The sequence below is a fragment of the Aythya fuligula genome, chromosome 3 (genome assembly GCF_009819795.1).
Source record: "Aythya fuligula isolate bAytFul2 chromosome 3, bAytFul2.pri, whole genome shotgun sequence".
Lineage (NCBI taxonomy): Eukaryota > Metazoa > Chordata > Aves > Anseriformes > Anatidae > Aythya > Aythya fuligula.
Window position 1 is genome coordinate 44,593,524 of NC_045561.1, and position 25,560 is coordinate 44,619,083.

Below are 25,560 nucleotides of genomic sequence, written 5' to 3' on the forward strand. Positions count from 1 at the left end.
GTTTTTGCTTCAGTTCTATCTTCCAGGAGACTACACAGTTAATTCTCATATGTACCACATGAATTTTTCTCCTATCACTTAGTGACATTACAGTAGAACAGGTTTCTTTGTAGACTGCTTATTAAAGCTTTTCTTTTAAAGAAATGTGAAGGTCAGCACAATTAAAATTATTCTTCCATAAACAAAGCAATTACGTGTACCAGTAGCAGTAATACTGAAAACATTCTTTCCAGTCCACTTTCGTTTCTCCAATCCTGAATACCAAACGCATGTTTATCTGTAAAGCTGTGAGATGGAACAGAAGAACACAGCTGTAGAGAAGTTAAATGACTGTGGAATGCAAGAAATTGTGGAATGTAAGTGTAAAGAGATGCTTTTTTCCCTCTCCAAATTAATATATTGTAACCTACAGCAGATTTTCTCATATATCTATATATAGATGAGAACATCTGTATTATATATAGATATATATATCAACAATTACAATTCCCCAAAACGTTTTCAAAAACTACTTCAGCATATTGTAGAAGCAACAAAATAATTTAATCTACAATAGTAAACTCTCTAGTGGTACCAAATCTGTTTTTACAATCCTTGCAGAAAGTGAATAAACACCACCTATTTTGAGAAAAAATGGGAAATGCTTCCCATAAGTAATAATTTATGGCATTTTTCAAGGTGTACAACTGACAAAATAAAAACTACTGCTGCTTCTTTGCTACTTCCAAATTATCATCCACTGTTTAGTCACAGTTTTCAGCTGAAAGAGCCATGTATGAAGGGTTGGTAAAATATGAGGGGCTTAACAGAAAGTGAGCACAATCATTATGTCATAAGTAGTCAACACAAGCCTCGCCACAGGTTACAGTATTCCTAAACTGAACTGCATGAGCCCAGTACTCGACTCCAAAAGATCTTTTCTGTTTACTTCTAAATGGTTGCTACTGCTACAATGCATAACCAAAGCAGACAACCACATGGAAAATGTTTTCTATAGGTTTTCTGAGGTTTTCCGTAGCTATTAACCAATGAGAATGAGAACAACAGTAAGTTGTGGACTGAAGAAAAGGAATTATGTGATATTTATGAATTCTGATACCTCAAGTACACCAGACCTAAGCTTCAACACGAGGAACACCTCTACAGTACAGTTTTACAACCAGTACAAAAAAGAAAACAGCCCAGGTCATAAATAAAAATGCATAAAGCCCAGCAAAAATGTTTAAGGCCAGCAGTGTAGCAATATTTACGTGTTTCAGTATTGAACATGTGTTAAATTCACTAAAATGACATTAGCTGGGCACTGACACATAGCATCACACCAAAATCCACCAGCCTGCTTGTGCTCTCTGGTGCTTGGAGCTGCATGGGTGCTTCATGGCAGCTCCCAGGCCTGGCTTGGCCTGCCTGAAGGTTAAGCTGAGCTGCTTCCCCAACCCCTGCTCCTAAATAAGCACTTAAGTCTTCAACCAAATCACTTTTCTAAAATTGTTTACAGCCCAGCATAAGACAGATCATAGACATCAAAAAAGGGGGCTGCCAGGAGGCCTGGGTGCATCAAGGAGGGCTGGTGACATCCTCCCTGCATACAGGGCGGGCATCAGGTAGCCCTTCCACACCAGACCCCGAACAGGGATTTCTACTGTCAGAAACCCAAAAGCCCTCCTTTAAGGAAAATAATCACCAGGAACTGTTCATTTTTAAAATGTCAGAACAGCTCACCCATGTAAAAAGCACACTGTGAATTTGCACTAGGGAAGTATTCTTTTTAACGACCAATACAAAACACAGCCAATGAATTTGACCTAACACAGGGTATTTCAGTTTAAACACCGCCCAAATAATTTCCAAATGGGTTAAAATAGCGTAACATAAAATAATCAGGTTTGCTTTGCAGCCACCTCAGACTCCATTGTTCCGTGAATGACATGATGTTTTAACCCAGCAACTTAAACCGCATCAGATTCCTAAATCCTGCTATTTGTCACCCACTCACTCGTGAAAGAACTCTGATCAGTGTCTGCAAAGCAACAGTATTCTAGTGGAAGCCAATTTCCAAAGTGTTTGGGGAGGGAGGACATCACAAAAACAAACAAACAAACACGAAAAACACACTCTAAGCCATACATATGTACCCTGAAAGAGAAAGAAACTAAACAAGGAGAAAAAAAAAAATGTTACAAATGATTGAAATTCATCTTTTTTTTTTTTTGAAGCCTTCATGGCAAGCACACCCAAAAGACACTTCCCAAGTTTGCCACAGCCCATCAATTCCCCTCCTAAACATAAAACATTTTAATTACCCTAATTTTAGCAAGAGATACACATGAATAGTGTATTTAGAACAGAAGAAAATACATCCTGTTAAGAAAAAAAAAAAATCAAAAAAAATCAAAACACCTTTACTGATGTAATTACACAACGGGATAAACGTTTTTTTTTTTTTTTTTTTTTTTTTTCCCCCTCCAGGAACCTTAATTCTCTCTGAACAAAAACATTAAAAGACTCTTGAAAGTAATCTTCTCCATGCTTGAGCTCACTCATCTTTAAGATGGACGTACACAGTCAACTCAGGTGGGAAACTGAGGAAAACAATTAGGTCCAGTAACCAGACCAAAGCCATGCATATCCAAGCAACTTAATACCTTCAAGTTTGTTTTTTTATAATCATCTTACACATCTTAAGAAGTAATTTAATACTTTAAGACAGCACAAGTTGAAAGATGTTAACATGTTGCACTTGCAAGTCTGGCATGCACTTAAATTTAGTAAGAGTATTAGAATAATTAATCCTTAATTTGCTGTGACTTACAGGTTGCTGCAGGAATTCTATGACAATGGGGAACATTCTCTTGCATTTAGAAGGAATTTTAATAGATCTTCTAATCCTGCTTGGGAGGTAAAGGCAAACACAGGATACTTCTGCATACAGAAGTCTGCTTAGAATGGTAACTGAGGTCTTTATCCTAAATCTAAATGAAGAAAAGAATGTATGGGAAAAATATTTGTTTAAGTGACAAGACTGCATTGTAAAAAGTAAATAAATAATGAGTTGTCCTCCAAGAAACAGACCAAAAGGAGCTACAAGTCAAAAGAATAAGCAAGAAATGGTCATATGAAATGCCACCAATTAATCCAGCAATTAAAAGTCACCAGAAATTCTATTTCCCTTACAACTGTTTCTGTTACATCCATGTGGTTTATGTATACTGTATAACAATACTTAAAGGAGGACAGAAGACACGTAAGGTTTTGGAAGAGAGGACTAACTTGATTTTTGCCATAGTAGCCCTATTTCAAAGAGTTCTTACCACAGAACAGAAACATCTTACAAGATGGTGTCTGAAATTACAACCCGAGGATGGAGATAATAAAAGCAAGGAAGTAAAACACAGAAAACGCTTCTTGAGTTTATCACTCATTTGGATGGCTACGATTGTTGGGAGCATCACGTCAGTACTGTTAATAGATTGCATAGCTCATGAAAGTCTAACTCTTCATTTGAAATTAAACGCAAACTTCAAATTATTGAAGTGGTACTGATTAGGCCTTAGTTTAGTGTTCAACAACATTCAACTACATTCAACTCTGTCAAATGCACATACAGAAAAGTTAATTATAACAAGAGAGACTTATTCCTGCTGATTTTTAGTTGAATTGACGAAGGACATTCTTAACTTGGTAGACCCTACATACAAATTGACACTATCTTCTGCATATGAAGCCACACGAATATCATAAGTCAACTCTCAGACCCTATAAAATACGTAAATCGTGTAAATTCAAACTCAAAACACGCTATAAATTTGATTAGAAGAAAAGTCTACACTGGTACCTACAGATTATTTTGCAAAAATACTTATGAAACTTCTTAAACCAATTATTTTCAAGAAAGAAATCCTGACCTGTTAAAGGAAGAAACTAAAAATGCAGACTATATACCCAAACCACAAAGTAATACATATAAATACTAAAATAGCAGACAACTTAATGAACAAGAAAATTGCAGATTATGAGAGAAAAATTAGCAATAGCTATCACTTCATTTGTTTCAGGACAAGATGTTTTATCTTTTCTCTATCACGATGAATCAACAAAAAAAAACAAAAAACCAGACCATAACACATTTACAATACAAAGAGAACAACATCTGAAAATACAACAAAAGACTGCAGAGCACACTTAACCAACCTCAACTTCAGCAAGAGCTTTCAGCTCTTCCAAAAAGCTATCTCAATGAAGAACGAATTTGGAGAGCCAGGGGCCAGCAGAAAATGGTCAGTATCAAAATCTGACCTGAGAAACAACTATTAATTACATATATACATAATATATATGTCGACATATGATTGACAGACATATGTTTACATGGTTGACTTTTTTGTTATTAATTCAGAGAAGAGTAATCCCTAAACATTTCCTATAACATTTAAAGTTCATTAAACTGTAACGAATAGGAATTTTACTAACCTAAAATCTCAAAATTTAAGCTGACTTCATTAGGGCAGACTTACACTTAGTAAATCAACATAAGCTGCACATAAAAATTATTTTTTAAGGAAGCATCAAAATAACAGACTGTTTTTCTACTATTAAACCAACACAATTATGAAGCTCCTTGTTAGAAACATTTCTCAGAAAATATTATTCCTTGATCACTGAATTTCAAGAAAGCATATCCAAATTATTTTCTGTATTATTCAAGCTAGTTTCACTTTCAGAAGATGACAAACTCTATTGTAATGGGTATGGCATACTGTATCTTCAAGCCTTTTGTTTGTATACCTTTGTGTTTTTTCTTCTTTTAATTACTAGACAGAAAGGAAGTCCACTAATTAAAATACCACAAAAAGCATGGAAGTAAGCCCTGGGTAAATACTTCTATTTTGAAAATTAAGAAGTAACACAAACTCTGTAAACTGCTGTTTATAAATGTCTTCTAAATAAGCAGAACAACTGGAAAATGTAAGCTAATATCCCAAGACACATCACCAGACAAAGTAATTTAGTCAAGAATTTACTGAATAAATGAAGAAATAAATTAGTTGACCAGAAGACTATTCTGAAAGGTCTGCAAAAGTAGAAAAGAACAGAAAACTCATGCAACGACGGCAACTTTTCAAGATTTCAAGAACAATTTTGGCATCTGTGGTCAGTACACTTTCAGTCTCTAGAATGCAGGTACAATACACTTAAGTCATTCCATGGATACAAGGCGGAAGGAGGGAGCTGGCAGGGGGGTGAAAAAACGGTGTTCAAATCCTAGATTTCCATGTTAAAAATGCACCTGGAAGGTGAAGAAAAAGTACCAACCCCGAAAACAGCTTTATTTAAGGGATTCCAACTCTTAAGTCAGACAGGCTGCAAACAGAAAAATCTGTTAATTCACTGGGAGCAGAAGGATGGAAGGAAAAACAAGTTGATACTGAGAAAAGCCAATCATGCATTTAATGCACCAAAAGAAAAATATAAAAATATGCTCAGCTGACTCAGATTTATGGCAGAAAAACTTATGCAAAGATTTTATACATATTGTCTAAATGGACATTTCTGTCATCTATTCCTGCTATGATTCTCTGCTGGACTACAAAAAATCGTATTAATCATATGATTGTGAAAAATCGTATCAAAGAAGCCAAAGGACCAAGCTGCATTATGCAGCCACTGTAACCACAGCTTTTGAGACAAACTAACCTTTTTTTTTATAATTATTATTATTTCTTACATCAGCTTATATGTGTCATCTATCAAACAACACAACAGTCCATACTTGTTTTCACATTTAGCATTGCTTTGCAAGCACCTCTTTGGTCTCACAGGATTGTGCTCAGAACTCTGCATTTGCTTCAAAACTTAAAAGAGCTGTAGAAACAGAGGAGGGGGAATTAAAAAGGGGCATTTTTATTGAGTAATCAGACTGAGTGGTAATGAAAACAGTAAGAAACTACAGTGATCTGAAACACTACAGTGATCTAAAAAAAGGCTACTCTAACATACCAGAACAGTGCAGAAATGTGGATGGACAAGAATACAGGATTAATGAATTAATAAAAATTACAGAATTAAAGCAAATACTTAAAAAGAATACATTTTACTGCTAGAGTTGCTATGCCACAAGACAGATGAGTTTTATTAAACTTCCTCATAAGTAGTGAGCACAGGAAAATTTGGCTCATACATCACAACCTCCATACGACTGGAACATAAATAGCGCAACAGCGTGAACAGTAACATCAGATATAGCCTCCCCAGTGGCAGCACCATACCCAACCCCCAGACTGGTTATTCAGTCACCACGGAACCATTAAAAGCAGACAAATTTCCACCCCCACCTCCTCCCCGTGTTGCACTTGCCAGGATAAGCAGCCACGATGGGATGGTGCAAACAACACGCAGCTGAGGCTAAAAGCCAAGCACCCACGCCACGCAGGGACCTACTGCCTGTAGACACCAAGCTGTCCCACCGGTACCCCAGGCTAAATGGGGTGATAGCCCCTAACAATTAAGCTACTATCCTCTTCCAACATGATGCTGCATTAGAAGCTCTGGTGGAACAGCAATGAGCTGTACTTTCTGCTAGGTTGGTAATATTATTGCCGTTTCAGTAGATCTGTGGGGTGACCCAGTTATTTTAACGACTTGAATTAGAACATTAAAAAAACAAAAACTTTTCCAGTTGTTTGCAAAATTGTAGTATTAAATAACGAAAGTAAAATTAATGCATCTGTAAAGCATATCTATCTGCGTGTACTGTGCCTAACCAAACCGGTAATTCTCCAGACAACTGACAGTAAGGTCTTGTCATTACTTGTTCTGATCTATCATTTCCCCATACCGGTTTAGATTCACATGCTTTGTTGGAGCAGTTTTATTGGAGTGCTGAACACTTTTCAATAAAAACCGCCAGAATCGTGTTTGGTTAAAGAAAAAAAATGCATCTCAATAAAAAGATTTTTTTTTTTTTTACATTAAACGTTTACAAGAAATTCAAGTCTTCCTAATGACCTTGCAGTACCAATTTGAAGATTTGTCTTCAGTACTTGAATATTTAAATATTTGCAAGCGTCACATAATTTGTAACATGGAGAAGCAGTCTTGAAATGTAGGCATCTTTACCCTCCAGTTATAGTTTGGCTGAATCTATTAAAACCCCATAAAGTTACCAACTTTTTTCAAAGCAGTTTTCAATGCACGTAGCCTCAGCTATCAAGACTAGCTGTCAAAACACTCTGGACTGCAAGTTTGCAGACACCATCAGATTATTTATTTATTTATTTTTAATATCCAAGACTTGCTTGTATTTTGCATAATCTTGCAAAAAATAAAGACAACTTCATTTAAAAAACGTATATTGCACACATTCATGTGCACACACTCGCATTGCTGTACCATTAGGCCCTGGCATCTCTTGTAACAGTTCAAGGATGACTCTGCTTCCGAAGTCGGTCTTTTTCATTAATTTTATGTTTATCTTCATAAAAACTACCGTTTAAAACAGAATGAATCCCTGCAACTAAAGTGTGTTTAAAGAAAACCATAAAGCTCTGCCCCATGACTGTAATCTAGCTATCAGGCCTGAAATCTTTTATCTGCCTACACCCAGAGCAGATTGTACTGATTTTTATCAGGGCTAATTCTCTGATTCCAGACTCTTAAGTTTACGCAGATCTTCGTAAATTTTTATAAATATCCTTAAAGGCAAGTTTATGCAGCTGAGTCAAGTCTCAGTCTGACCTCCCTGGCAAGTAGCAGGTCCAGAAGCATTGAAATAATCCAAGCTTATAAGCACTTTAAAGAATACCAGTTTAGTAAACTACGCAGCCAGTTTACAAATGTACTCTTTGCAAAAAGTAAAAGTTTCTAAACACTCCCTCTCCCTCAAACGCTCATTCCCTAAAGCTGAATACATTTTCTTGTCTGCATCTGGCTGAGAACAAGCATATTTATCTGCTTTATGTACAGAACATAGCATGCCTACGATTCACTGAGCTACTTGCTGTCAGTCCAGAGGCCAGTTCTGCAGCTAGCCGGCCCGCCTGCAGCAAGGGCAAGCTTCTTTCCCGTGCAGATCAGAGAAAAAAAGTTTGGCAGAGGAAGGAAAGGCCTCTGCTACTTCAGGACCTACTTAGAGGCTTTGAAAATCTGTCATCGTTAGACAAAATATTTTATAGCACGCTGTACAGAAACGAGGTGAAGCAGCTTACTGTCTGTTAGTTGTGGCCACAGCTGCTGTGAGTCGTGCAGTAGCCTGGATTAAAAAGAGTTTTAAAATTGACCCGTGCTCCATATATGTAAACGTCTGCTTTCCTCCCTCAAATTCTCCACTAGAATTTTGGGTGGGAAAATACCAAACAGTTTCATAGTTGGAAAAAATACAGTCACAAGCAGGGAAAACATTTCCAATTAAACTAAACGGGAAATGGGGATTCAGCCTGTGGTGAAAATCAATGTTATTAGCAAGCAAAGAAATATTGCACAAATAAAAAATATATGGCTTACAATTCAGAGAAAATCTAGGCTGCAAGCTGTACAATATAACCGGATTCTGAAGCATCCAACATAACCTAGAAACTTTACATCCACATACCTATAAGCTCTATGTACAAATAGATTCAAAAGGGGTAAATATAAAGGACTGAAGAGATTTGTTGTTCTCTCTACTGGAATAAGGGTTTCATGTTAAGTGCCTGTCACGTTTTGTTTTGTTTTTGTTTTTAAGTAAAAGAACATTTGCAATCAAGATTGACTTGGGTACAAAGCAAGTAAATAAATGCATCTTGTATCTTCCTAAAGTTTGTTCCTTCCAGGAGACCAAAGAACCTCAGATGTTGTGTAATGGACTTCCTGAGACAGTCAAAATAGATTATATAGTTTTGTATGTAGTCTCGCATGTATGTTAACTTTCTTTCAACCAAATTACAGCATTCAGAATCCCCCATAAAGCAAATAGATGAACATGGGCAGCAGGCATGCAGACATGAATAACTGTAACGTCGTCTGTGCTAGACAGAAGTATATGACTTTCTAACATGATTTCTCTTGTACTCTGAAAATTGAGGGCTTCCAAAAGATATCTGGATGAAAACCAAAGCAACTAAGTCAACTAGTGAAAGTAATTAGCCTAAAGTCATATTGTGACACCGAAATCAAGCGTGCAACAGTTTCTACAGAACTATACTTTACTTTTGCTCCAATGAAACACAAACAGCTGTAGGTAAAGGCAAAAAAATTCATACAATGCCTTTGTAAAAGACTACGTAAGTTTTGGTCAGTGGTCTTCTGTAACCTTTCACCATTATAAATGCTGCAACTTCAGATTCATATGATATTGCACAAACTCATAAAAGGCACGTTTATTTTTTAACAAAAGAAATTAAACACACAACCCAGTTTGACTCTATGTAGCTTGTGTTTCAAAGGAAAAAAATCTTTTGCTGAGTTCAAGGAATACATATTGCTTGAGCTCTACTGCCCTAAACAAGAGGTAACTTTTTACTGTATGTTTGCTCTAAATTGTCTCTGAACAGCAGCATGTTAAGGGCTAGTTAGAGTTCAGTACCAGGAGAAGTTGTATTGAACACTCCGTGACATTTCCCTGTCAAGGCAACCCAGAACTAATGCTTCAGCTTAATTATGTCCATGGACAGAATAAGAACATCACGGTTGATCTATTTTTAGGGGAAAATAACAATAATTTAAAAAATATGTATATTGCACACGTGTGTGCACACACTTTTTCAAAGTGATGCCTCATGGCTTTGTAACTAAGGAGAAATTACAGCAGAAAATATACAGTATATTACTCCACACATATTTTTGCTTCTTCACTTTCAGGTAGATAGTGTATCCACTGATACTGGATTAAGATGTATCTATCAGACCCTGCTAATAATCTAAATTTCTACCCCAAATGACAATATTATTCACACAGGAAAAAGTCAACACAGAATTTAACTTCTTAAAGTCTTCTTCATCAAAGGGAGTAAAAAATGTAAAAATTAAATGCTGCGTTAACATGCATTTAAAATACATTTAAATTATATGAATGCCAGAACTGAATGTAACCTGGTAGAGTAATTCTAGTTAAATACTATGTGCACTGTAACTTGTGGGCTAGCAAGTGCTTGCATATAAGGTGCTAGTACAAGGAAGAATTGGCACTATAATAAATAAAAAAATAAAAGCCACACAAACAAACCCTTTTTTTCCAGAAGACATAAACTACAATGTCTAGGCGACCCATTTGCAACATCAATCTAAATATAAGCAAGAAACAACACTCTACTTGAGCAAAGTTGCGGTCTCAACTAGTAAGAAGGAAAATCATGGTGTAATGTCATAAGCTTTAGTTTTTACACAGCGTATGAAAACAGTAGCATTAAATCATGCTGGAAGGAAAAGGCAAAGATTTTCCTTAAGTATCTAGAATGTACAGAGACAAGAAAGCTGTTAAGAGGGAAGAGTGAAGCGTCTAAAATTCTGTCTTAAAGACCTGGAACTAATTTTCTACTTTTACTAAGTAAAGAGCTAATAAACAGTTAAAAAAAAAAAATAAGTGTCATTAACTGTCTGTATTTGCAAGCTTACAGTAAAGAGAATTGTTATGTATGTTATGTATTATGTTATCCGTATTATTTGCAACTAAAACTGTAATATTCAATTAAAAAAAAGATTTAAAACTAATGTTAACATCTGTTCTTCCTATATACATCACCTAACAGGTATTTGTTAAGGAAAATTTCACATGGAAATTGATATTCTTGTTAGTCTCAAACCCTCCTTAAAATTAACACTTTAGATTGACTTAAATATAAAATGATAAGGAACTCTTTAGACAGTAAGTCATCTCAAGGTGATTTAATTAAACCTTAAGATCAAACAAAGCTGCCAAATAACACAAATTATTTACAAGTTGGAGCCCACACACTTGTTTTTAGGAAAGTAACCCCTTCCCCACTATAATTATTAATGAACTGTTCCACTCAGTATTTGAAATGCTTCTATTAAAAAAGAAACATCACCATCTTATACAACATCACCCTACTTCAGTAAATGCTAAGAAAATATTTGATCTGACTCTCTCTTAAAAAGCCTTGAAAATATACCCTGATCTATTTACTGTAGGGCAGAGACATACATACATACTTTAAGGTGCATGCATATATTTTAAGGTAACTTTCTCCATTATAGTAAAAAAGGATGACAGAGTAAGAAGCAGAAATGCACTGTATATTTTTTAAGAAACAAAAATATTCATTAATATTCACAAAATATTAATGAATGTAACCAGCATGAGAAGGTAAATCCTCAAAATCAGCTCTAACACTTGGAAGAACGCTGGAATCCCCTCCCTCATGCAGGAGCAGTCTGAACAGAATTGAAATGCTTCTAGTCTGTGAATGTGTTAATACAGGATATCCTAACTGCAATGTATTCACAAGATCTGGTCTTTTCAGGAGAGTCTAAAAATTAAAAACCTTACATACACTGTTTGGGATGTCAAATTTATTATTCTACTAAGACTTTTAAGTGAAAAACAGGCTTTTAGAGGAATCTGGATTAAAGCCAACTAATACGACAAGTAAACATATCACAGGTCATGCTATTCATGCTCTTCCACAGTAAAACAGTAGTTATCACACCTGAAACTTTAAACATTAATAGTCACTTCCACAAGTTTGAGAAGTGCATATCAAGAACAAGCTAAAAAATTTGTTAAGCTTTTTCTTTCTAGATTTTGGAAAGTTAGCTGTTAACATCTGACTATATTTAACTGCATGCTATATTACACTGTTGCTACACGAACAAATCACTACTGGCAGGTTTAAACAAGCAAGAGAGCAGGGAAAAGTACAGGGATAGCATTTAAAACTTAAGAGAAAAACAGTCCCGACAGAAACCTGAACAGACTTACCATGGATTCTGTTCTTCCAACAACAGAAAACCACATTTTGATCTCCGGGACTACAGATCCTTGAAAGAAAAAAAACAATTCTCCACTTCTCTTTCAGCCCTCTACAGCAACCACCACTCTAGTCTGCTGGATTTTCCAAGATACCCATCAAGATAACTGAGCTGGATGCTATGACACGGTATAGCATTTATCAACACCAGCTATAACCAATACAATATTCAGACTCTTACGTAATCAGTTATGCCGTTCTGGCTTTCAGTTGCTCTAGAAGCTTTATTAAACTTTGAAAACCGATAGAAAAACAAAAAGGGAGCTCTTTTGTAGAAAAGACAAAAAAATCTCCAAATTAAACAGGAAGTAGTGTGCTGGCCCACAGATGGCTACGAAGTCACATGCAAAAGCCCCCAAAAAGCGATATATTTTTAAAGTAAACTGCATGCACACTCTGCTTCCAAATCATCTGGATTTCATAAAAACTTAACCGCAGTGTGGTTGGAAGTCAGGCAGCTTTTAACATCAAAACATCTTTCGGGGTTAGAGCAACCAAATTCTGCACACAACCTCAAAAAGCAATACTGTTCCCGATGCCCGACCACTCCTACCACCTCGATTTCCATATACCCATTACAAAAGCTGCTGCTAATAAAGCTACCTGAGTATTACTATAAGAAAACACACAACACCTATGAAAAGGTAGAACAAGAAGTCACTGTTTCAGGTCATTTAACATGTGAAGTTATAACTTCAAAACATAACAAAATATATATATATATGTATAATGCATTCAGTTTAAGAAATGCTGCTAGGTATTTTCCCGACTTAAAGCAAAACAACCACACACAGAACTGTTTACAGTGCTCTGGCACCTAACAGTTATTGCATAATGAGACAGGTTTTATCTGGTATGCATGCATACAGCATATATGCTTGCTACATGGTTGCTCAACTATGCTCTGGGGCTGTCCTGCCTCAGAAAACACCCTTAGAGCACACTCAGGTGAACAAGCTGATGTGTAGCAATTGTGCTCTCCCTGACATTCCTGGCAGGCCTATAAAACTTCACATTAAATAAAATATGAGCAGCTGGGAAGTAGAAGTAACACACTTAAACATTCTGCGGGTCATTAGGTGGAAAAAGAATTAAGCAGGGGGTCTGGCAGTGACATAATGCTGTCATCTCTTCCTTGACTCACCTCCCTTGTTCTTGTTTTGCTTTTATATTAATGCCACCAGTATCATAAAATGAAACCATCTGTCCTAAGAATAAGCAGGCATACAGCATTTCAATGCAAGTTGTGTCACTTCTCTGCTTGTATGACCTTAGCTTCAACACGTTCAATCTTTTTAGATTGCTGCAGGACAGGAGTGACCATCACTTGGTAACTAAGAACATTTATAGTGGAAGGGGTATGTAAGCTATAGTGTGCACCTTACCAATTAAAAGCTCTTAATTGGTACAACTTTATTTACCTACTGAACTCTGCAAACTAATAAAAATCCAAAGAATTATCAAAGCATGAATTAGTTGGATGTTTCCTCAAAGATGAGCAGTTTACTACCAAAGGGCAACAGTCAAAAGAATATTTTTTTTAATTATTATTTATTTTATTTTATTTTTTTACAGACATCTAGAGATGGGTAAGAAACGCAGATTCTGTGAATACCACCACTTCAACCATCTTTATACAAAGTCAGAGACAAGTATCAAGAGCCCACAAAGACTTAACATGACAGGCAGGTCTGCAGTGAACATGCAAAGTACTCTCACAGCATGCTACTGACAGCAACTATTTTGTCACCTCCCAGGAAAAAAACAACCGTTTTCCTAGCCAAGTTTCGGAGTTGTATTTCACCATTTGGGACAGTGCCACCTATTGACCAGCCCCTGCATTTTCTTTTATTACAGCACTTGAAGCACTCTCGAAAGCAGTGGTTAAACAAAGATAATTGGGTTTACAATTAAACTATGATCCTGTGCGTGGCATCAGTAACTGCAATTTCTGAAATCAAGTATGAGCTTTCATTTCTTCAGCTATAAAAGTACCTTCATATGAACACATGACAGACAACTTTCTAATACTAGCAAATCCGGTATCTATTCTCATGCTTACCTCTCTCTCTCATTTCAGATACTGTCGTATTTTAAAAGTTTAGAAAAATTTAAACAGTCTGTTAAATTTCTTTCCTCAGTAAAGGAGAAAGTGAGAATTTTAATTTTCATGCTGTAAGAGACACATGACTTGAGGTGCGTCAGAATAACTATTAGCAAACGTCAACAGGATAATGATAGAAAGGAAAAATCCACCCATTATTACTAGCTTCTCAGCCATGCTCACTCAATTCTCTAATATATTCTGCCCTGCTCAGCTTGAAAAAAATTAATGCCTTTGTATTCTTCCTTAGCCTACTGTTTTTAGGAAGCCTATTACAGAAAAAATGTGCTATTACTTGCTTACAGTAAGTAGTGTACACCCCTTGAATTAATTGCTTAAAAATAATCCTATTTAATTACCACTGCAACTTATTTCAGCACAATGAAAGACAATTATTTCTATCCAACATTTTGCTGACTTAAATTAAGTGAAAGTTTCTATTCTACATAAGCTAAAAGTAAAGATCTGTCTCTTGCTTATTTAAGATCAAGATTCAAGACATGACCTTTTTAAAAACAGAATTCCAATATGTGGCAGGCATGCAGCACCAAAATGACCTGCAGTCACTGCCTGGAGCACTGAATGTTTCTGCAACTGCACATGATGAGATGAAGCACGCTGCTTCCGTCACTGATTATGACATGGAGGTATCATGAAATGTGTTAAATAATTTATTAAAAACAACAACAACAAGAACACCTAAATTTCAAATCAAGTTTACACATTGACCAATAGCATTGTTATGTACTGCTAATGAAAGTTCTAAGTGTCAGTTGTTAAAGCAATGGGAGTATGGGAGAAGCCAGACAGCTCCAGTGAAAACGGAAACTCTCTCCACACTCCTGATAACCTGCTTTTCTCTACATTATAAATTAGATATCACAGTTGAAAGTGGAAAAAAAATCTGCTGCACATTTTGAAGCATTCAACAGAAATGCTGTCAGAAGGCAGTCTTAACATATTTAATCTGGCATATTTTAGGATCTACTATTTGCTTCTCAAATTATTAACCTGCTCAATAAAAACAGGAGCAGAATATTGAGTTACATTTGCCAGGTCCTGAGTAGTTTTCTCAGTAACAGCTGATTGTCAGCAGCATATACCTGACACCTCGTATTCCTTTACAGATGTCAGAAATAAGCCTTTAAAAGCCAGTATCACACAAGATTATCATTTCAAGAACACACTATGAACTGAGCAAAGTTGCAAGGAAAAAAATGTAGTGCTGTTCAGAAGTAACTACATGAAATAACTTAAAAGATTTAAAACAACTAAGTCTTCAGCCCATGAACTATGTGGCAAGGAAGAATAGGTTGTTTTGAAAAGTTTCATGTACTTGTGAAAGCATACTAAGAAAAACTTGTTCTACCTATACCTCTATGTACACTACATAGTAACAAGAAGTACTTTTGGATACCACAGTTACATCATTCATATCAAATCTAAAATATAAAGATTATGCCTCCTGTGTGACTAACCTGATAAAGAGAAGTCAGTCAATTAGTGGAGTCCTCCACCTGGTGGCTGGAGTTGTATGTGCATTCTATATATTACTACCAACAGGAATAGCTTACACCCAAGATTCTAGTAACTCAGGACAAGAGTTATTATCCCTGCTTCACCAAACTAGATAATATGCTGTAGCTGTCTACTATAAAGAAGCAAAACTGATGTCATGCATGCAGCTGTATACTATACAGAAGACCTTGTCTTCATAGCAGAAAGTAGAGACAAACGTTAATGTTTATTTTTTTATCCATTCATCTACTACAAAAACTACTGCAAATACTTTATTCTATTTACCGCTTTTCTTTACCAGATACTTCTACTGTTTTCAGCAAAACTACTAAATAAACTAGTTTATTAATTCCATTTAATAACATTGCCAATTTTTGGCTTAGAAAAATGCTGAATAAACCTGCAGGATAGCTTTAGACTTAGATGTCATAACTACTTCATCCATATTTTTTCTTGCATTACGTCTGTGTATTTTACATAAACATTTCACAGCTAGTATAAAGTACGATCAATATGACATGCACAACAAACTCAAGGGAAACAAGTTTTTCCATTAACATTTTCCACAAAAGGCGGACCGCCCCTTCCCCCCCCCCCCCCCCAACAACAACAAAAGCACAAACGAAACGAACAAAAGAAAAAAATTCTCCATAACACTTACACAAACTGACTTCCATACCTTGGCAGCAACAATGCTGAGGCCCATTCCATTTTGTTTTTTCAATGTTACAGTTATAATTTCAGGTTCTTTCCTCAAAGGCTGAGCCTATCAAACAAGGCAAAGAAAGAAAATTAAAGATGACAGGAGTTCATATGCACTATCAGGCTATGAAAATTATTGTGCAAAACAGCTAATCTACAATCAAAACTAAGCTGTAAGGGCAGCAGCAGATCTCTAAATCTCATCTCAGATACCATGGCTGAAACTCCATTTTCAAGTTGGAATCCCTGAACGCTTGATTAATATGAATTCATGTTATCAAGCATTGCATCTGTGTTCTGAGCATTAACAAAGTTGTGAAATCTACCCACTGTTTCTCCTCCAATTCAATAGTTCAATAGATATTATTAGTGATTCATAATTTGAAATGTTTATGCCTACAAATGTAATGTCTATAAAACGTAAAACATTTACTTTTAATGAATACTGAAGTACAGACTCAGTAGGCCACTGCTAAAAAGATGACAGTGATATACATGGAACTCAGTATTTAATACTGTATCTAGAAGACAATTCTGCAAAGATATTAAAGGACTAATTAATTTCAAAGGCATTCTTCTGAAAGAATGTTCAGAAAATTTTCACTTCTGAAAACGCCGTAAGTCAAATAAAACTCAACCCCCAAACATTTTCAGTAATTTATTTGCATCTCTGCAATATTGCCAGTTCCCTCTTCTCAAAAAGTTGACATCATTCTTATTTAGGTGAAACATATAAATTTATTCACGTGCAACCTAGTTTGTAGTTTGTATTCATATTAAAACCCAACAAGTGCAAGCTCCACAAGACCCACGACAAAGTAGAAATAAATAGAAGCCAAAGAAATAAAAAAAAAAAACTATTAACGCTTTGATTAAGTACAAAAACTAGAAAAGCAAGTAGATTTCTAACTATTAACGTTAGCACTCCTGTGCAAAGTCTGCAGAAGTACAGAACCTGTTTCTACTTTAATCAGAATTTTTTCCATTAGTTTAAGTAGAAAAATTATTAAACTAAGTCAAAAAAACAACCATACACACTGGGAAAAGTTAGCCACTGGGAACATAGTCTGTACTTAATTTCACTTTTTGTCTAACAATAGAAGAAATTCTTCAGTGAAAATCTGAAGACAGGCAATACCCCTGAGCCTCACAACTATAAACGAGGACGTTTACCCAATGTTTAGATTACGTGGACATGGTGCACCAAGAGGTGGTGTGTAGGCTACCACCATAAACAGACTTGCTATGCTCTCAAACATAACACATTCAATTAACAGATGCACGAGAGAAGAATAACTAAATTTGGTTATCTGGACCATCTTAAACGGTATTGATTTCTGTAGAGGAATTAAATAGTAGCATCTTGCATTTCTTTATGTAGCCTTTTTAAGGCACACTGGCCAGAATTCTACTTTTTCTTAGTTTGAGGAACAGTAAGTACCTAGTATGTAACTTCAGATGACTTTTGTTTGCGCTAGTTCTAAAAAAATAATTTCTTTAGAGCAACAAAGGGAAGAGGAAGAGCAAATCAGTTCAGGACTGATGCACCATCTGTAGATTTAGGAGATGCCCTCTTCTGTTTTGGGACTGAGGCCCAAACACATTCTTCAGGATACTACATAATGTCATCTAACAAATGTTGGGTTCTGAACAGAGTAAATGAAGCTTTCAAGTCCCTCTGAATACCGAAGAGTAAACATTTATCTTAGAGGGCCTTAGGAAGACAGGTAAATTCCAGTTTACATTCACATTAACAGTTATTTACAGATACATGTCCACATACACTTCCACCAGTGTTTACAAGGAGTTTCTTTACTGTTTACACCAAAGTGGTGGGGGAACACAACAAACAATTTGATGTGAGAATTCCATCATGCAACAACCTAAAAAAAACACACCTGACTCACAAAAATCTGCAAATAGTTCCTTAAATACCAAATCACTCATGAACTACATCTTTAATTAAGCCTGTTCCTCCTAACGAGAATTAAAACTTACCACACGCAACACAATGGCTTACCAAGAAATCACTATTCAATTTTCACCATTATTCCCTGAATTAATACTTACTAGCTCAGCATTCTCATGTGACAGGTGACTTTCATAGTCTGCACCTTCAAAGTATATTGTCCATGTGCCTGGTGACCGGGGATGAGGTATTAGTCTACAAAAACCTGAAGGAGAAAGTAATGTTAACATAGGCTTGGTATTTTGTCAACAGATTAATTAAAATCAAATAGCCTGCCACCAGGAAATAATCAAACAGAAGTATTCATCTTTTTATATTTCGAAGTATGTTGAATCTTGTATCTTATATGCAATTAGGTGCTTCACTACAATTTTATGAAACCTACAAAATTTTATACTTCTACAGCTGCTGCTTCTGAGAAACATTTGTTTGAAAACATTAAGAGCTCATAAAAAGCTCTTGGGCTGTAAAATACAGCTTCTACCAACAGGAGATGTGAAATATCAGAACATGAGCAGTTATCACTCAGAATAAGACAGCATTATGGAAAGCTTCTACTTTGCACAGAGCCTAGCTAGCCAGTCTAAGCTTAAATTTGGCAGAAGTGAAGCTTTGCCTAGACTTTAATATTCAGTGCAATTCTGCCACTAAAAACAGGGTTTTGTTTACTAAGCAATTTCTAGAATAAAAATAAATAATTACAGCAACTAAGAGGCTGGTGCTTTGTCCATTGACAATGACTGCGTCAGAGACAGAAATTTAAATGAGGTGCTTCAGTCAGGTGATTTAGTTATTTTAATTTTGAAAGTTATTCATTGTTCTCTCCTAAATCAAGAAGGGTGAAAATCCACATTAGTCTGATTACAAATCGCATCAACCAAAAAGATGAGCTTCTCCTCTTCACAAAGATCATCTTTCAGCAATTCAGTTTACATTGATTTACTGCAAACCAGTCACTTAGCATAGTTTAAGAAATACCTTAGAAGTAAAAATTTGCATAGACACATCAAAAAAGTCCTTGTATGCAATAACTATACAGAAATTCTTAAAGCAAATGAATTATACTTCCTCATTAAATACTTTATTTTGCTAGTACTCTTTAGTCTCAAGACTATATCCTCTGTAACTCACTTTCCACAAACACTCAAGTTTCTTAGCAGTTGTGTTGTATTTTTTTGTTTGGTTTGTTTTTAAATGCAAGAATATGGCATTTCTATAAACTAAGCTGGAACTGACAATTGCAGAACTTCTGTTATGGTTAAGACTGTTGACATTACTTAAGTATTACAGAATTTACATTTATGTATTTTTGTTTTTATTTTGTTGCTAGAACTGCAAAACAAAACAAAACAAAAACCTTTTGGAGCAAAAGGCAAAGCCAAATGTCAGTAGACACTAGTAAGTAAGCAGTGCTTTCTCAGAACCTTGAAAGCAAATGAAACGGATGGGGAAAAAGGATAAGAATTCAAGAACACTGCATAGCTTTTATGGGTTGCAAAATTTGACCATACACTATAAAAAAATCGAAATACACATAAAGAGAAAGTAATTTACAATTAACTAAAATGTATTTTGCATTCTGTGCTCACTACACCATAAAAGAAACTCATCGTAAAACAGAAGAACTGACCTCTCTGACAGAGAGGATCCAAGAATTCTTGTAAACCACTCGGAACATTTCTGACAACATCACAAGAATAGCCATCTTCTGGTAAAAGGAAAGGCAGCTGTAAGTCGGGGTCCTCTTCCAACTGGACTTCTCTGCCATCACTGCGAGCAAGTTCATCAGCAGTGTTTTCTGCAACAGTTACTACATTCTCTATCAGTTCCTGGACAGAAAGTAGAAAAACACTGTTATTATAATGATAATGTGAAATAACCCTTTTAAGGAAAAAATGTAATAAGAAAACATTAAGACTTCATTAACAGAATCTGGGAAACTGAGTATCAGAGATAAAACTTCTTTGGCTCCACTTTGTACACAAAGGATGCTGCACTGCTTTATTTGTCAAATCCCATAGATAGCATAGTTAACAAATAAAATTCAACAGCATTTGTTTTTCTTTCAGTGTTTTCTAAAATTGTGTCACATTTGTACTTGATAGGACAAGTGCATTTAAAAAACATCTAATATAGAACATGCATGTTCAAGAGGCAAGTTGGAATCACAGGCAACTTAAAATTTTGACAATTTGTTGAGTATACTCTGTAAGACTAAATATATAGGAAAGAAACATATGACTTGTGTATACCAGTACTTTCAGCTCCATCAGGACACACATACCCAACAAAGGGCTAATGGCACATATAGTTGCCTAGTTTGGAAGGTTTATAGAACGAAGTCTTTAATTCTACACTCCCTGCGAGCTCAGTGCAATACAGAGAACACTGTTAAGATAGATACCAATTTTTAAAGTAACACAATAGAAGCACATGGACATAGAGCAGAATCACTCAAGTTGCAGCAAGGAGCTGCAGATTTTACATTTGGTGCTCAACTGTTCTGCTTAGTTTTGCAGAAAGTTCTGTGAAACTGGTATGGTCTTCACGTTGTAGCTACCATGGTGGCATGTAGTGCACAGCAGTCTTCCTACTGCATTTCTGAGAGAACTGTAAGATTTCAACAGGGTACCTATCACTAGGTTGGATGGATTGATAAAATTAATACAAAAGTTAAAAAAAAAAAAATCAAATTCCTGACAACTTCACAAAAAGGTCCAACCAGCGTGCTGTTTCTGTATGCTTCTCTTCTATTCATCCCAAATTACTCAAGAGTGCTCAGTGAAAAGGCTGCTCTCTCCCACCCACCCCTCACCCCAGCAGTTCCTTTGTTTTTCTGTTACTTTAAATGCCTTTGGCAGGTAAAGACAAGTTTTAACATGAAAGTTTTCAGTTGTTACATTTGCATTGTACAGGAAAAATAAAACAGGCAACTATTAAAATGATGCAACTCATCATTCTCAAACACTTGGTGTCTTCAAATTATGCGGTTTACCTTAGGAACCAAGGAATCACCTCTCATTTGACTCATCACTGAATCTAACTGAACAGGCAGAATCAATATTTAAAAGTAACTTCTTTACTTCTAGCATTGTTTTTGGAACAGAACTTACCCCTGAGATGTATGGTTTTCCTGGCATTGAGCTGTAATTACTACAATTTATTTGAAGCTGCTACAGATATTCCATGCAGATTACCCAACTGTAAGTATTTGCTTTACTCAAGATTTGTGTGTGATTTCCAGTTTCATTCTACAGCTTCTACTTGGCTCCCAAAACCAGCTTGGCAATTGGGTCTTAATCTCATTCCTGTTATGCTATTGCGCCACTCCAAACTGTAAGCCTAGTGTAACAACTTTATTACTTGGGCACAAAGCAGAATACAGTCATGACAAAAATATACACGTGTTCCCATCCGAACGTTCAGTTTTGGCAAATGTCAAGGGGGAAGTCAGATAAATCCAGACTGTCTTTAGGAGATGCTCTCTGAGAAAAGCCTTTTTACTGTAAAAGGTGCTAATTTCTAAAAGGATTACATCAAACAAAAATATGTAAGTATAAATACACTTAAATTCCTTTGAGTAGATTCCAAGATGTGAAAATTTTCAGATTTGGCAGCAGTAAGTCAGGGTTTGAGTGTACATGTCTTTTTAATAGCAAGGAACAAAGAACTACCAAATAACACTTCATTGCAACAGGGAAAACTAGCCATACTAATAATCCTCCTCTGACACTAAGAAAATCTACCACAGTTAGTACTGCAGTTCTTTGAGGTCCCTAGAGACCAATAATTTAAAAAGTGGAATTCTACCTATGTGTAAACAGGAAATATAAGCTATGTTCTTCAGCAAAAGACTTTTGGGTTTGGTAATCAATATACAAAAATCAACTGTACCCAAGCCACAAGTCAAGTAAAGACCTTTAGAACGACTGTATTAGTACCTTTGATTTAATAAAGCGATATATCCACAGTCATTAAAAAAATACTCTTTGTACACAATGGAGTCAGTTGCATAAGAGTTGGATTATCTTCACCTTTTTAGACTTTTGAGTTCAGTCAACTGTCCTGTAATCATGTTTTACCTCAAGAATTCTCCTTAACATATGATTACACTTCTGCAAGGAACAAAAAACCTCTTGACTTTTGCCAAGAAGATTCTTCCCATGGGTAAGACTTGGAATAGTCACTCATCTTCAATAGCAAGATAATCAATTCAGAAAGCAACATATGTATGTGTGCATGTATATACGTATACACACATACATGCATGTCTACACAAAAAAAAAAGTTTCATGTATCAATGTATCCAAAGGTGTTGTCCACTGCTTGTATGAAAGGATTCAAGATTCACAGATTTTCATGTTTCAAATGTTAAAAAAGAGGAAAAAAAGTTTAATGTTCCAGCTTCTTTCATTTGATCTCTATAGTCAAAATTTCAGTCTTTGTTCCTTGTGGTTATACACCCAGCTCGCTTTTTGAAGTGGAGTGCTCTTTGTGCCTCTTTACTACTACCTTACTGGATTTCATCCACAAATTCTGTGAAGTGCAGCTATACCTCCCTGAGTTTGCTCAAGATGTACAGGTGTTACCTTACTTTCCAATTTGGTGCCTGAAAGATTTGGTAATGTCCTGCTTAAGTTGCAGTGAAGTACACACAAAGTTGGTGGCCAGGAGCATGCCAGTAGCACCAATGCTGCTTACAGTAAGGGGAGCAGACTGCCTGCTCTGACTTTTTCTAACAATTCCAAATCAGTCAACAACAAGAAGATAGCTATTTTTAAGCCACGGTGTTTTCACCTAGTCTCTGTTCTTCAGGTATGCTAAATAATGCAGCAAGTGACTTACTGTTGGGATAAGTGGTTCATCTGGAGCACAGTGATAATTCTGCAACAAAGCTTGTAGCTGCAGAGAATTCAGCTTAAAGCAAGTACTGTTAATGTTTGGAACATCTGCATGTGAGTACTTGTCCATCGTAAGCAATGTGGTTGCCTGAGGGGAAAAAAGTCATAAGAGACAAATCCAAATGAGAATGAAACCTTAAGTCTTGCTTCAGTTTTCATTAGTAAAGAGATTGAAAACAAAGCAAGCAGCCAGATTTACTACAAAAGTAACTTAAACATCCCCCAAACAACCACCAAATACATCTCCTGCACCTGTAAGACAAATGAACACTAAACCTATCACAGAAGAGGCATATTGATTTTTCCAGGTACTCTTCTTGTCTTTTTCAGTGTTTATTTATCTTAGTGTTATAAACAGAAATAGAACAGCATGTTGGCTAAAATCACTAAGTATCAATTTTAGTTATAGTTTTAATGTTAATGAGGTTGAACATACATTTTGTATCTTTACGTGCTACCCAAACAGTCCAGAATGAATTCATACAAACTATGATCATCTACATGCTATTCTCTAGGAACATGCAATGCAGAAACATTCTTTTCAAATACAGAATTATGTGACAAGTGTTAATCAGAAATACACTCACCTGCACTATTCTGCTTAAGTGGCAATCAGCAGCCAGTTCTAAACCTTGTTTTTCTGCCCAGGCTTCAATGTGTCCCAACTGCTGACGAACAATAGCTCCCCAATAATGTGAACACAGCCCTGAATCTGGGGCTGTAACTAGTCTGTTAAAAAGCCACATGTTGATAAAATGAAACAACTGGGAGAAGAGCTGTATAGTCAGTGCAGCATTCACTCTACATCGCCGCAACAGGGACATAGCTCCAGTCAATGTATGCAGCACATCATCTGTAGAGATAAAACAAAGCAAGTCAATTCACATACCACGATATACATACAACTGGTTTAGGCCATGCATACTTAGATACATGGACAATCAACCCTAGTTACTGAATGTTAAGAAGAACCTACAACCTACATGAGTTTAAGTTACACACACCTTCAGAAATAAATGTATTGCTTCATATCTCTTTAATGGTTTTCAAGATTAAGCAACATTAAACTGACAGCTGAAATACATATTTAACTCCTGAAATGAAAGTAAGTAAAGGCAAGTGACTGACAGGCTAGGTACAAGGACATACTCTGCTGGACCTATGGCTCCAACTAGGAAGAGGCTGGAGAAATGAAAGTTGAATGCAGCTTCAGCTGCAGTGCCTAGAAGATGTAGGAATTCAAAATCCTGACAGAAAAAAGACAAATAATAGAATTACAGTCCCAGACTTCAGGAGGGCATAATTTGATTCATCTATTCAGATTGGCATGTTCAAGATAGCTGGCTGATCATTTAGAACCAAAGCACAGGAACAGTCAATTCTAATGGGCAGAAAATCTAGCAAGCATGGCAGAAAACAAGGAACTCCCAACGGAGCTCAAACACAACAAGGAAATACAAAGGTGGAAGTGGGGATGGGTTACCTGATAGGAATACAAAGACAATGCAAGCATGGCATTTAGAAAGACAAATACCCGTGAGAATTGAAACTAGCAGCAAAGATGCAAAGTGTAACAAGAATGGCTTCTCTTAAGTTCACAGCAGCTTACTGAAAGCTAAGGAAAATGTGGACCCTTTGCTCAGTGGAGCTAAGTACCTAGTAATAAAGACAAAAAAAAAAAAAAAAAAAAAAAGAGGCTGAAGTGCTTAATTTCTTTCTTAAGAAAAAAGTTTAGTTTTCACTAGTAAGGTCCTCGTGCATAGTAGCAGAGGCAGTGGGCACAGCAATAGAGGAAGATCAAATAAGGAACTACTTCATCTGACTGGACATAGTCTACAGGGTCAGACAGGATGCATATGAAGTTGCAGAGGGAACTGGCTGACATCATTGCAAAACTATCGTTGTTAAAGTACTATGGCAATGGAGGAGCATCCCGATGACTGGAAAGAGGCATTGCATCCATTTTCATGAAGGGCAAAAATAAGGACCAGGGATCTGCAAGGCCAGCCAGCTTAACTTTAGTCCCTGGGCAGGTTATGGGGTAAATCCTACTACAAGCCACTTTCAAAGCATACATACGACGTGTTTTGGAAGAGCTAGCATGGATTTACCAAGGGCAAATTATGCATGACCAACCTGACTGCCTTCAGTGGTAAGATGACTGCCTTAGTAGACAAGGGGACAGCAGTGGATGTTGTTCCTTGCCTTGCCCTTTAGCAAGGCTTTTGTCAGATTTTTCCACAGCATCCTAATAGTGAAATCGTTGAAACAAGACTGGATAAATAAATGATAACGCAGGTAGAGAAGTGGCCAGACCACTGGACTTGGTGGATTCGTGGTTATGTAGTCTAGTATTAATAGTTATTAGTAGCCAGCTATTAAGTGGATTCCTTCATAGATTGA

The 25,560-nt window shown here is 36.2% G+C and overlaps 1 protein-coding gene across 20 annotated transcripts in view; it reads right to left on the reverse strand.

Moving 5' to 3' along the window:
* The window catches only part of AFDN (afadin, adherens junction formation factor), a 129,300-nt gene that overhangs the window by 26,204 nt on the left and 77,536 nt on the right, over positions 1-25,560 (reverse strand). For all 20 annotated transcript variants that reach the window (XM_032185909.1, XM_032185905.1, XM_032185902.1 and 17 more), the window contains 5 exons: positions 23,745-24,010; positions 23,102-23,245; positions 19,887-20,085; positions 18,358-18,461; positions 16,265-16,351 (listed from right to left, as the gene is read on the reverse strand). In XM_032185909.1, the coding sequence (XP_032041800.1) occupies positions 16,265-16,351; positions 18,358-18,461; positions 19,887-20,085; positions 23,102-23,245; positions 23,745-24,010 (800 nt within the window). The remainder of the gene's footprint in view (positions 1-16,264; positions 16,352-18,357; positions 18,462-19,886; positions 20,086-23,101; positions 23,246-23,744; positions 24,011-25,560) is intronic.